Genomic DNA, 12,063 nt, shown 5'->3' on the forward strand with positions numbered 1-12,063 from the left:
TGCCCTTTGTCAGGCAGGAGACCGGGACATGTGCAGAATGATTCCACCTTCAGGGCTGTAGATAGAGATTAAGTGGGTTGGGATTTCAGAGTTGACCCAGGATAAGGAACTAAATGGCCTCATTCTTTGTTGTAGGTTCCTAGTGGCCTTGATTTTCCACTCAGGATTAGAATCCCTATTTCTGTTCCTCGTCAAACCAATTAATAGATACTTACCTTTAAATAAGTTCTCCATCACTGGCCAAGAGTCTTCTGTTCTGAAGCATCCGGGATGAATCCGGGAATCCAGAAATGGAGACCACCAGGAAACCACATAGCCCCTTTTCAGGAATAAGTTCTATACTCTATGATCTGTTCTGTAGCCACTTTGAAATCCACTGAGGAAGGTACATAATTACAATAAGAAAAGGTGGGAAAGGTGAGTAGGGTGGACAGGGAAGTGAATTGAACATAAAAGTGAGTTAGTTACATTTCAGTTATACAGGGTCATAGCAAAAGCACATCTCGCATACTGCGTGCAGTTTTGGTCTCTTTATTTAAGGAAGGATGTAAATGCACTGGAAGAGGACGTTTCATAGTTCGGTATCTGGAATGAGAGACCGTATAAATAAGAATTTGGGCTGACTTGTTTCCAATGAAGTTTAGAAGAATGAAGGGTGACTTGATTGAAGTGTACAAGATCCTGAACAGTCTCAGCAAAGTGATTGTGAAAAGGATGGTTGAGGGTGAGTCTAGAACTATGGGGCTGTTTAGAAATTAGGGATCACCCTTTCAGGAGAGAGATGAGGAGAATTTCTTCTCTCAGGGGGTTGTTCAACTCTGATAAAGGGCTTTTGCATGAAACGTCGATTCTCCTACTCCTCGGATGCTGCCTGACCTGCTGTGCTTTTCCAGCACCACTCTCATCTTAACTCAGTCTCAGAGGTCAGTGATGGAGGGTCATGGAATATTTTTAAGACAAAGACTCTGGTTCTAATAAAGAGTCATTGGATTCAAAACATTAACTCTGCTTTCTTCTCACGGAAGCCACCAGACCTGCTGAGTTTCTCGAACAATTTCTGTTTCAGTCAGATAGCATCTTGTTAGGCAGAGGAATCAAGGGTTGTCAGGGTAGAGTGCAATGTGGGAACTGACGCACAGACAAATCAACCTTATTGAACAGTGGGGCTGAATTGTCCACTTTTTCGGCTAATTCATACATTTATATGTTGACTCATACCCACCATTTACAGAACGCAGTGATCAATACATTGACACTTGTTCCATTGCTGGCATTTTCCCAATGGTTTTGCTTTAGATTTTCTTTTCCAAATTTGAATCTTCCTTTACACCTTGTTGTGAAGTTTGTTGCACTGCAGCCCAGCTTTGGGTGCCACATTTTAGTAAGGATGTGAAGGCTTTGGAGAGAGTATTTTCTTGAATTTGTTCAGCTGTTGCTGGACAGACCAGCACTAATGTTCACTGTCTAATTGTCCAGGAGAAGGTCATGGTGAGATTCCAGCTCAACACAGTGCATACTGCGGGATGATGAGACACCAACAAGCCAGGAAGGGATTCTAGTATTTTGACCCAGTGACAGTGAAGAAACAGCGATATAGTTCTAAGTCAGGACAATGTGTAGCCTAGAGGGGAACATGAAGATTATTTTGTTCCTGTGTATCTACTCTCCTTCCTTTACTAGGTGGCAAAGAGCACGAGTTTCGAAGGTGCTAGATTAGATTAGATTACCGACAGTATGGAAACAGGCCCTTTGGCCCAACAAGTCCACACTGACCCTCTGAAGAGCAACCCACCCCCACTGACTAATGCACTTGATAATATGGGCAATTTAGCAAGGCCAATTCACCCTAACCTGCACATCTGTGGATGATGGGAGGAAACTGGAGCACCCGGAGGAAACCCACGCAGATTTGGGGAGAATGTGCAAACTCCACACAGACAGTCACCCAAGGCTGGAATTGAATCTGGGTCCCTGGTGCTGTGAGGCAGCAGTGCTAACCACTGAGCCACCGTGCCACCATACATCTTATAAATGATGCATGCTTGCTCCACTATGCGCCAATGGTGGAAGGAGTGAATGTGGACTGTGATCAATGGGGTACCACCCCAATGACCTGCCTTATCCTGGGTGGTATCAAGCTTCTTGACCATTATCCATAGAATCATAGAATCCCTACAGTGTGGAAGCAGGCAGTTCAGCCCATCATGTCCACACCGACTCTCCGAAGGCCATCCCACCCATACTCACACTCCTACCCTGTCTTTGTAGCCCTGCATTTCCCATGGTTAACCCACCCAGCCTGCACATCCCTGGATACTATGGGCAATTTAGCATGGCCAATCCACCCTAACCTGTACATCTTGAGACTGTGGGAGGAAACTGGAAACCCCAGTGGAAATGTACATGGACACGGGGACAACATGCAAAATCCACACAGACAGTCACCCGAGGGTGGAATCAAACCCAGGTCCCTGGTGCTGTGAGGCAGCAGTAAGTTACCATGCCTTCCTGGAGCTATTGTCGGAGCAGCACTGATCCAGGCAAGTGCAGAATATTCCACCATGGTCCTGAATTTGCCTTGCAGATGGTGGACAGCTTTGTGGGGGTGGAGGGGTCAGGAGGCAGGTTGCTTACTGCAGAATTCCTAGCCTCTGACCTGCATTTGTAGCCACTGTGTTTATGTGGCTAACCCAGTTCAGTGTCTGGGTCAGAGGTAACCTCAGGATGCAGACAAGGTGTATGAGAACTGCTCTAGGAATGTGGAATTGCAATAATAAAGATAGCAAGGTCAAGCCGGAATTAAGAGGAAGTCTAATTGAAAATTCAAAACCATGAGCGATCTGGACAGAATAGAGGTGGTAAAAATGTCCCTACTCGTGAAGGATTGAGAATAAGAGGGCAGAGATTTAAAGGTTTAAAGAAGCAAACGCGACATAAGGAAATACCATTGTCACACAGCAACTGGTTTGGATTTGGAATGTCTGCTTGAGAGGCAGGCTCAGATGAGGTACTTAACAGTGGGCCCTGTAATTACTTTGGACAAAACAATGAGCAGGGTTACAGGGAGAAGGCAGGCAAATGGCAATTGGTGAGATACTTATTCAGAGAGCACATGCACAATGGGCCAAATAGCCTGCTGCTCTGTAACAATTCTCCAATACGGATAAAATTATAAAACATCAGTCAAATGGCTGAACACTATCGTGTTGGGGTAAAGTCTGTGTGTAGTGTCAAAGCTTTCTTGATGAAATGGAGTTGAGCTATATACTTTGTTCTAGTGTAGTGGGTGTATTAATATTCATCTGGTTCCAGTCTTGCTTGCTTTAGGAACGATTGACATTCAACACAGTTAGTGGAAGAATATTCTGTTCCTTGCTGATAAAAACAAGAAACCTTCCTCAAATCGCCCCTGTCTTTATTGTTCTACTTCTCCCAGTTTCAAATTTAATTTCATTCATTGAATGCCAGCCAGCTGTGAAATGGCATTAGATGTACTAAGAACATCATGCTGAAATCTAGATATAAGGTTCAGATACCTTGGGGGAATACTGTCGAACGTAGTAATTCCAGCATCTAATACAAGCCGTGGGTGAGCTTATATTAACTTTACAGGGTGTCTTAGCTGGAGCGCACTGTTGCCACGGTGATAGTTGTTTGATTTTTTTTAAGAAAAGCTATTGTAATAAATAAAGGCTGTTTGTTTATGAGCATTGGTATGTTTTGAGGAAACACATTGATAAATGTGTTTGTGTAAAATGTCCTGGCGTGTTACTTTTAATGTAATCGGCGTCCATTTAAAATAATCAAGTTAATGGGCAGGGTGACAATAGCATACAAACAACCCTTAATGGGACACATAAAACAATGCATCTCCAGATGCAATTAAGGTCCTGACAGAGTGTAACCATTGGGATCTCTGCTGATCATTTCACAAAGTAAGTATGTAAAATTCCTTCGCTGCAGCAAAGGTTAAATAGTAGCTCAGTGGATAGTATGATTACCCCATCAGACACTGACAATTCTTAAGTTCAGTTCGTCCTCCAGAGATCGAAGTGGAAAACCTAAACCGACATTTTCCTTGCAGTACTGAGAGACTGCAGCCCAGTTGGAGGTGCTGTCCTTCTCAATAAAATCTCAGATAACATTAACAATCCCAAAGTGCTGTTTCGAGCAGAAGCAAGGGACATCTCGCTAGTGTTTCGGGCTGTGCTCGTGCCTCAATCAGTATCAATAAAGTAGAATATCTGGTCATTTGTTGTCTGTGCGAGATTGCTATGCAGTAACATTTCCTATATTAGAGCAGTTTGACAAGTTCTTGTTTAGCTGTAATGCACTAAGATTATGAATTGAATTGAATTGAATTTATTGTCATGTGTACTGAGGCACAGTGAAAAGCTTTGTCTTGTGAGCAATGCAGACAGATCACAGAGTTGAATAGAATAGATAAGTAAATAATAGGCAAACAGCGGCAAAAACAAAAACACAGGTACAGGCGAATGTTAAGAGTTTTGAGTCTATTCAGTATTCTAACAACAGTGGGGTAGAAACTGTTTCAAAACCAGCTGGTGCATGTGGTCAGGCTTCTGGACCTTCTTCTCGATGGTACAGGTTGTAGAAAACATTACTAGGGTGGGATGGATCTTTGAGAATGCTGATGGCCTTTCCTTGACAGCGGGCCTGGTAGATGGATTCTATAGATGGGAGGTTGGCCTTTGTGATTGTCTGGGCTGAATTCACCACTCTCTGTAAACATCTCAGATCTTGAATGGTGCAGTTGCCATACCAGGTAGTGATACATCCAGACAGAATGCTCTTGATGGCTCACCTATAAAAGTTGGCAAGGGTATTCGACGTCATGCCAAATTTTCTCAGCTGCCTGAGGAAGAAAATATATTATTAGGCCTTTGTAACCAGTGCGTCCACATGAAGAGTCCAAGAAAGCTTGTTGTTGATGACCACTCCCAGGAGCTTGACACTCTCCACTCATTCCGCCTTGGTGCTGTTAATGTGTAGAGGGGCATGAGTAACATTCCGCCAAAAGTCAATAATGAGTTCCTTGGTTTTGCTGGCATTGAGAGCTAGGTTGTTCTCAGTGCACCATTTTCCAGGTCTTCCACCTCCTGTCTGTAGTCTGTTTCATCACCATTTGAGATTTGACTGACTATGGTGGTGTTATCAGCAAACTTGTAAATGGTATTTGGCGATGCAGTCATGGGTATACAGTGAGTACAGCAGGGGGCTGAATACACACCCCTGGGCGGCTCCAGTGTTGAGTATTAGTGAGGATGAAATATTATCCCCAATCTTCACTGATTGTGGCCTTTGGGTCAGGAAACTAAGGATCCAGTTGCAAAGAGTGGGACTTAGTCCAAGATCAGTCTCTTTAGTAATCAGTCTCGAGGGGATAACAGTGTTGAAGGCTGAACTGTAGTCAATGAGTAGGATTCTTACATAGCTGTTCTTGGTGTCAAGATGTCCTGGGAAGGAGTGAAGGGAGAGGCACAATAGAAATACTGTGAATCTGTGAGACGTGATGACATAGTGATACTGTCACTGGACTAGTAATCCATAAACCCTGGTTAATGTTCTGGGGTCATAGGTTCACATCCTTCCAATAACAGATGATGAAATTTGAATCAATAAAAAGTTAGCCTTATGGTGACCATGTGACAATTGTTGGAAAAACCCGTCTGGGTCACTAATGCCCCTTCAGGGAAGGCAATCTACCATCCTGACCTGGTCTGGCCTACTTGTGACTCCAGACCCACAGCAATATGTTGACTCTGAAATGCAATTAGGAATGGGTAATAAATGCTGACCCAGCCAGTCACACCCATGTTCTACAAGCAAACTTTTAAAACAGTCTTTCATTTTTGGGCTGGATTCCACAATTTGATTAGGCTGGCATGGAGGAGATGAAAGGTCAGTGAGGCAATCTATAAAGAGGTCTTTCTAATGACATAGAACACAGGGGAACATTTCCTTACTTTAACCCCTCCAGAAACCTCCAGCAGATGTGTGGATGTAAATGTTTAAATTTATCACTTTGATCCCACCAACATATTCCCAATTTGTGTCATGTGCAGTCTGATCACCCCAAAGTAGAGGAAGCTGTTCTACTCTCTCATTAGAAAGAAAGACAACTGAGGGTGGTTTAACCTGAGGGTCACTGCGCCTCAGGTGAGGGGAGAGGTTGAGAAGGAGAGTCCTTCATGGTATCCTCAGCTGGTGTAGGAATTGAACCCATGCCGTCACACAGCATAGCCATCCAGTCAAGTGAGCTAACCAACCACGTGCATGAAGATGGTTAGTCTGACCTGCAAGTTACATTGGTTTTGAAGATTGAAATATGATTACAGTGAATGCCAAGGATATAGCAACCCCTGGTCTGTAACTGGGGAATGAGGAGAGTTTCTCTGGGTCTTTGCTCCATTTTGAAACTTCTGTCCCTGCAGCCCCAGGTGCAAAGGAATAATATTTGAACATTCCCATCATGCTTTCTGCATTCCTACCTCCTCATGTCTGGATCTTTCTCTCCCTCACTGTTTATCTCCCCCACCACCACAATCAACTGAACCAAGGGACTCTCAAAATAATCCTGCTTTTCCTCGTTATGCCTGACTCCCACAACCTTCTCTCCCCCACTCAATCAATGTCACTCACCTTATTGGGAGCGGGAATTCCAGAATTATGGTGGGGCCTGCTCAAGGAGGCCTGGCCTCTCCATTGCAAATTCTCCAAGATTGTCCTTGAGACTCTTGACATTTGAGATTAATCTCCAGGACACACCATGAACAATGACCATAAAGACATCACTGGAATATTTAAAGAACATTTCCATATTTTTTGTTTCTGGTTGTCAGTTGGAAACATGCTAAAGAAGAAAGTTCCAATTTGTTTTTAGTTAATAGGATATGGGCCTCATTGACAAGACCAGCATTTGTTGCCCATGCCTAATTGCCCAGACCATAGAACATCGAATATTACAAGTTAAGAGTTAACCCATTATTGTGGGTCTGGAGTTACATGTACAGTCAGTTCTTCAATAACATGATTATTGCAATCTTGTGGCATCCCCAATTTGTCAATCACATTACAGCGAATTCGCATTGAGAAAACGTGCATTATAGAAGAACAACCTATAGACCAGACCAGTTAATTCTGGCAAATTTCCTTCCCTAAAGAATGTCAGTGAACCAGATGGGCTTTTGCAACAAGCGACATGGTCACCATTAAGCTAGTTTTTTTGTCCCAAGATTTAAGAATTCAAATCTTAACCATCTGCCATTGGGGGATTCAAACCCATCTCACTTTCTGGATTATTAGTCAAGTGACACGACCACTACTTCACCAGCTTGCCTGAAATCAAGTAATGAAGAGTCTTTTCACTTTTTAATTGGTTGTGAATGGTGAAATAATCAGACCATTGATATATGGGACAACCAATGACGAGAGTGCAGGCCAGGGCATCAATTCATGAAACCTCAAGGAATCAAGATTTTTGGAAGTAGGGCATAGAATTGGAGTTGATGTAGAACATCAAATGTGATCTTGTTTGCTGGGAAAGCAGACCAAAGGACTGAATGCTCCCATTTCTTAGGGTCTTCCCTTATTACATTGAGCAGAGTTGGCAATCTTATCTGTGTTTTGATGTATGAAGAAAGACTAAATCAGTTGGGACAATACTCAGTAGAGTTTAGAAGAATTAGGGAGAATCTCATAGAAACCTTTAAAATTCTGACAGGACTACGCAGGGTAAACACAGGAAGGATGGTTTCAATGACAAGGGAATCCTGCACCAGGGATCACAGTCTAGGGACAGACCATACAGGGCTGAGATAAGGAGAAATTTCTTCACCCAGAGAGTGGAATTCCCCGCCACAGGGCATAGTTGAGGCCAAAACATTGAATGCTTTCAAGATAGAATTAGATATAATTCTGAAGGCGAAAAGGATAAAAGGATAGAGGGAGAAAAAAGACAAAGGACACGAGTTGCATGATCAGCCATGATCATATTGAATGGTAGAACAATGGTATTGAAGGGCCGAATGGCCTACTCCTGCTCCTATTTTCTATGTTTCTGCCACACTCCTACCAGAGTCATAGCAGGACTCTAGCCCTGGGGCAATTCATATCCACTTTGCTTGTAAAAATAATTAGTTTTGATTTTGAAGGTTAGATGGTGCAGTTCATTGATCAAAGAGATAACAAGATGACTTTACCATCACATTACATCCATTCGCTTGTGAGGCGTATGTAGCTGGAGAGTTTCCCCAGCCCAAAAGTATTCCACTCTCCTACTGCACCCAGGGTTGCATGGGATTTCCACCAGAAACTGATCTAAGGACAGGGGAAGAGAGGGTGGCAATAGGGAGAGGCATTCCCACCCTCCATACCACCACTCCCCCCAGCCTAAGCACCGATACCTCCAAAACCTGGAATATGTCAGTGAGAGGCGCAGAATGGCTAACGCATTTCAAGTATCAGTGAAGATACCAGTACCTGAGTACCAGTCTCAGCAAGTGTGGGAGCCCGCCCAGATTGAACCCACCCACCCCGATTTGGGGTGACACACATCATTGGATTTTGACTTCTAACCAAAGGAACTTGATTGGATCACTATGAATAGGTGCCTGGAAGTTGCCTTCAGAAAGGGTCCACCATGTCTGGTGAGTGCCATGATGACATTCTTGTCTCCATCTGTCATTTGAACTACAACTAACAACATCACCAGGTATCTCCATGATGTACTGTACAGTGCTTCTCAGACAGCTGCTCTCACTGCATCCTGAGATTCACACTGAGTGCCATGCATTGCCATATCTAGGTACACACTCTCGATCTCTCCATCTGCACTGCCTCATATTGGCTCAGAGATGCCCTGCACCCAGGGCACCTCCAGCTCATTCAATGTTCCAGCAAGAAACCTTTTCTTTTCCTTTCAGGCATTCAGGAACATAAATGCAACAACTGTAGAGATACCCACGCCCCTCTGGAACTCCCTCCCCTTCCCTCCGAGTCTATCCTCTCTCGTAACCCCACATCCTGTCATGGATTTACTATCCCTTCTGACCTTCTACTCTTGATGCTGAACGTTATGCACTCAACAAAAGGTTCAGTTTTATCCCTTTGTGCCCCTACCTTAACGAATTTCTGGCATGACATGACATTGAATGTTTCTTCCATCACCTCCAAATCTGTGCCCATTTCTTGAACAAAGAGTCCTCTCCCCATCCCACAGATGCCTTCATCTGCCTCCAACACTCTCTTTCCATCTGGACCTCTCCTTCCGGCCTTTCACCTGTACTCGATCTGTTCTTTGAGAAATGTTAACATAACATTGGTTGTCGTAATTTCTCTGCCCCTCCCCCTTGCCCATTCAAACTTATCTCCCTCTGAACTGACTGCACTCTGCACTGCAGATCCAACCCTGGCTCTGTCATCAAGCCTGCGATAAGGATGGTGCTGTTGTTGCCTGAAGGACTGACCTCTACAACACAAAGGTCAAGCTACTGGCTCTCAGACACCTCCTCCCACCTCCCCTCTCAGTCCGTGAACCCCATGAGGGTCACTGGACCCCAAACATTAACTCTGCTTTCTCTCCACAGATGATGCCAGACCTGCTGTGTTTCCCCAGCAATTTCTGCTTTTGTTTCACCATCCGGTTGCTTATTTATTTGCCGCTGGTGGGATATTGCTGTGCACAGGTGGGCTGATGTGTTGCCGGCATCACAACATTGATGACACTTGCGGCTGGTCGTGGACACCTGCCTTTGACATCGTTTAACAAGGTCAAAGGTGAAGTCCATCACCGCACATACACAGACTGTGCAGCTGATGATTCCGCGACTGCAGTGACCAAGGGTTTTTTTTTTCCCCGAAGCTCACGACAAACAAGTTTGCGTAAAAAGAAAGAAAACAAATCCTGTTAATTAGAATCCAATACGAGACCTTGGAAATACATGGAGCAGGCTGAGGGCAAGGCTGAGGAAGTGTTGCGTTGTCAGGGATGCCATCTTTCAGAATGAGGCATTAAACCAAAACTCCATCTCCCCTCTCAACTGCTTATAAAAGGTCCCGTGGCACAATTCTGAAAAAGAATGGAAAGTTCTCCCTGGTGCCCTGATTATAAAAGTACCCTTCATTCACCACCAGCGCTGATAATGTGTTGCTGGGAAAGCGCAGCAGGTCAGGCAGCATCCAAGGAGCAGGAGAATCGACGTTTCGGGCATGAGCTCCTGCTCCTTGGATGCTGCTTGACCTGCTGCGCTTTCCCAGCAACACATTGTCAGCTCTGATCTACAGCATCTGCAGTCCGCACTTCCGCCTTCCTTCACAACCACTCAAGCAGTTGTTCGGTCACTCAGCACATTGTTGGTTGTAGAACTGCTGATAAATTGGTTTCCTTAACAATAACTACTTAACTGATAAATGTGCTTTGGAACCTTGTCCTGAGGTGGCAGTGCTATATAAGTCAAAGTCCTTCTTTCCTTGAATAATCCCAGCATTTTATATCTTCCAGTCCTGTGCCTACCATCAAATGGAAGAAACTTGATGGGTCCCTGCCTTCCAAGATCTTGGAATCCATCAACAAGCCCATCCTACATATTCCCGATGTACAGTTTGAAGATGAAGGCGTGTATGAGTGTGAGGCAGAAAACTCCAGAGGAAAAGACTCAACTCAGGGCCGGATCATCATTCACGGTGAGAAGAGAAATCCAGAGTCTCACGTTGCGTTATACAAGAGAATCTCATTTAAGGCACAGTTTTAACCCTGTGCCGGTGGAGGGAGTTTGAGTGTCCGCGAGACATTCCCATCAGAACATTATCCTACAGTGTCAGAAATGCAACACACTTCAGGATAAAGGTGAATATTTAGAATAAGACATTTTTACTGTGGGCAAGAGTATAATGGGTTGTAGAAACAAAGGGAGATTTAGAGTTGACCGTCATGCTTGGATTGAATGATAGAACAGGCTGGAGGGGCTGAATGTCCTCTTTCTAAGACTAAGCTGTTGTTTTGTGGACTGGTTACAAATATACAATCACACAGCAGCAGAATAAGGCCCCTCATTCAAAACGGTCATGACCAATTTTATTCTGGCCTGAACTCTTCATTCTTGTTGACCCCTGATAACCTTTGTCTCCCTGTATGAAAGTCAGCAAATTGGCAATCTCTTCTTTCCCCGTGGATATCAAATCAACCACAGAGGGCCCAACTTTAACTCCCACGCAGAAGAATTGTTTGGTATGGGCTATTAATCATGCAGAGTTATAGTGGGAAGGCTTGGCCAATTTTAATCATCATAAAAGTATATCTTTTAGCTGGATCTTACCCCTGCCAAATTGATCATTGTTTTGACACATTTTCTCAGTAAAGCGGCTGTTTTCTTTAACCAAGTGTTGTCCGTTGCCCTCCTGGATTAACACCAATGAACATGAAGGACCTGAACTGAAGGGAATTCATATTTGCCAGGAATTGGTGTTGGAGAGACTGTTAGGTCTGAAGGTTGATAAGTCCCCGGGGCCTGATGGTCTACATCCCAGGGTACTGAAGGAGGTGGCTCGGGAAATCGTGGATGCATTGGTGATTATTTTCCAGAGTTTGATAGATTCTGGATCAGTTCCTACGGATTGGAGGATGGCTAATGTTGTACCACTTTTTAAGAAAGGTGGGAGAGAGAAAGCAGGAAATTATAGACCAGTTAGTCTGACCTCAGTGGTGGGAAAGATGCTGGAGTCTATTATAAAGGATGAAATTACGACACATCTGGATAGGTCAGAGGCAGCATGGATTTATGAAGGGGAAATCATGCTTGACTAATCCTCTGGAATTTTTTGAGGATGTAACTCTGAAGATGGACGAGGGTGATCCAGTAGATGTAGTGTACCTGGACTTTCAGAAAGCTTTTGATAAAGTCCCACATAGGAGTTTAGTGAGAAAAATTAGGGCGCATGGTATTGGGGGCAAAGTACTAACTTGGATTGAAAGTTGGTTGGCTGATAGGAAACAAAGAGTAGTGATAAACGACTCCATTTCGGAATGGCAGGCAGTGACCAGTG

The 12,063-nt window shown here is 44.1% G+C and overlaps 1 protein-coding gene across 2 annotated transcripts in view; it reads left to right on the forward strand.

Annotated features, from left to right (window-relative positions):
* The window catches only part of cntn2 (contactin 2), a 226,217-nt gene that overhangs the window by 147,190 nt on the left and 66,964 nt on the right, over positions 1-12,063 (forward strand). For both annotated transcript variants that reach the window (XM_072563850.1, XM_072563849.1), the window contains one exon: positions 10,523-10,704. In XM_072563850.1, the coding sequence (XP_072419951.1) occupies positions 10,523-10,704 (182 nt within the window). The remainder of the gene's footprint in view (positions 1-10,522; positions 10,705-12,063) is intronic.

Source organism: Chiloscyllium punctatum, chromosome 45 (assembly GCF_047496795.1).
Source record: "Chiloscyllium punctatum isolate Juve2018m chromosome 45, sChiPun1.3, whole genome shotgun sequence".
Classification (NCBI taxonomy): Eukaryota; Metazoa; Chordata; class Chondrichthyes; order Orectolobiformes; family Hemiscylliidae; genus Chiloscyllium; species Chiloscyllium punctatum.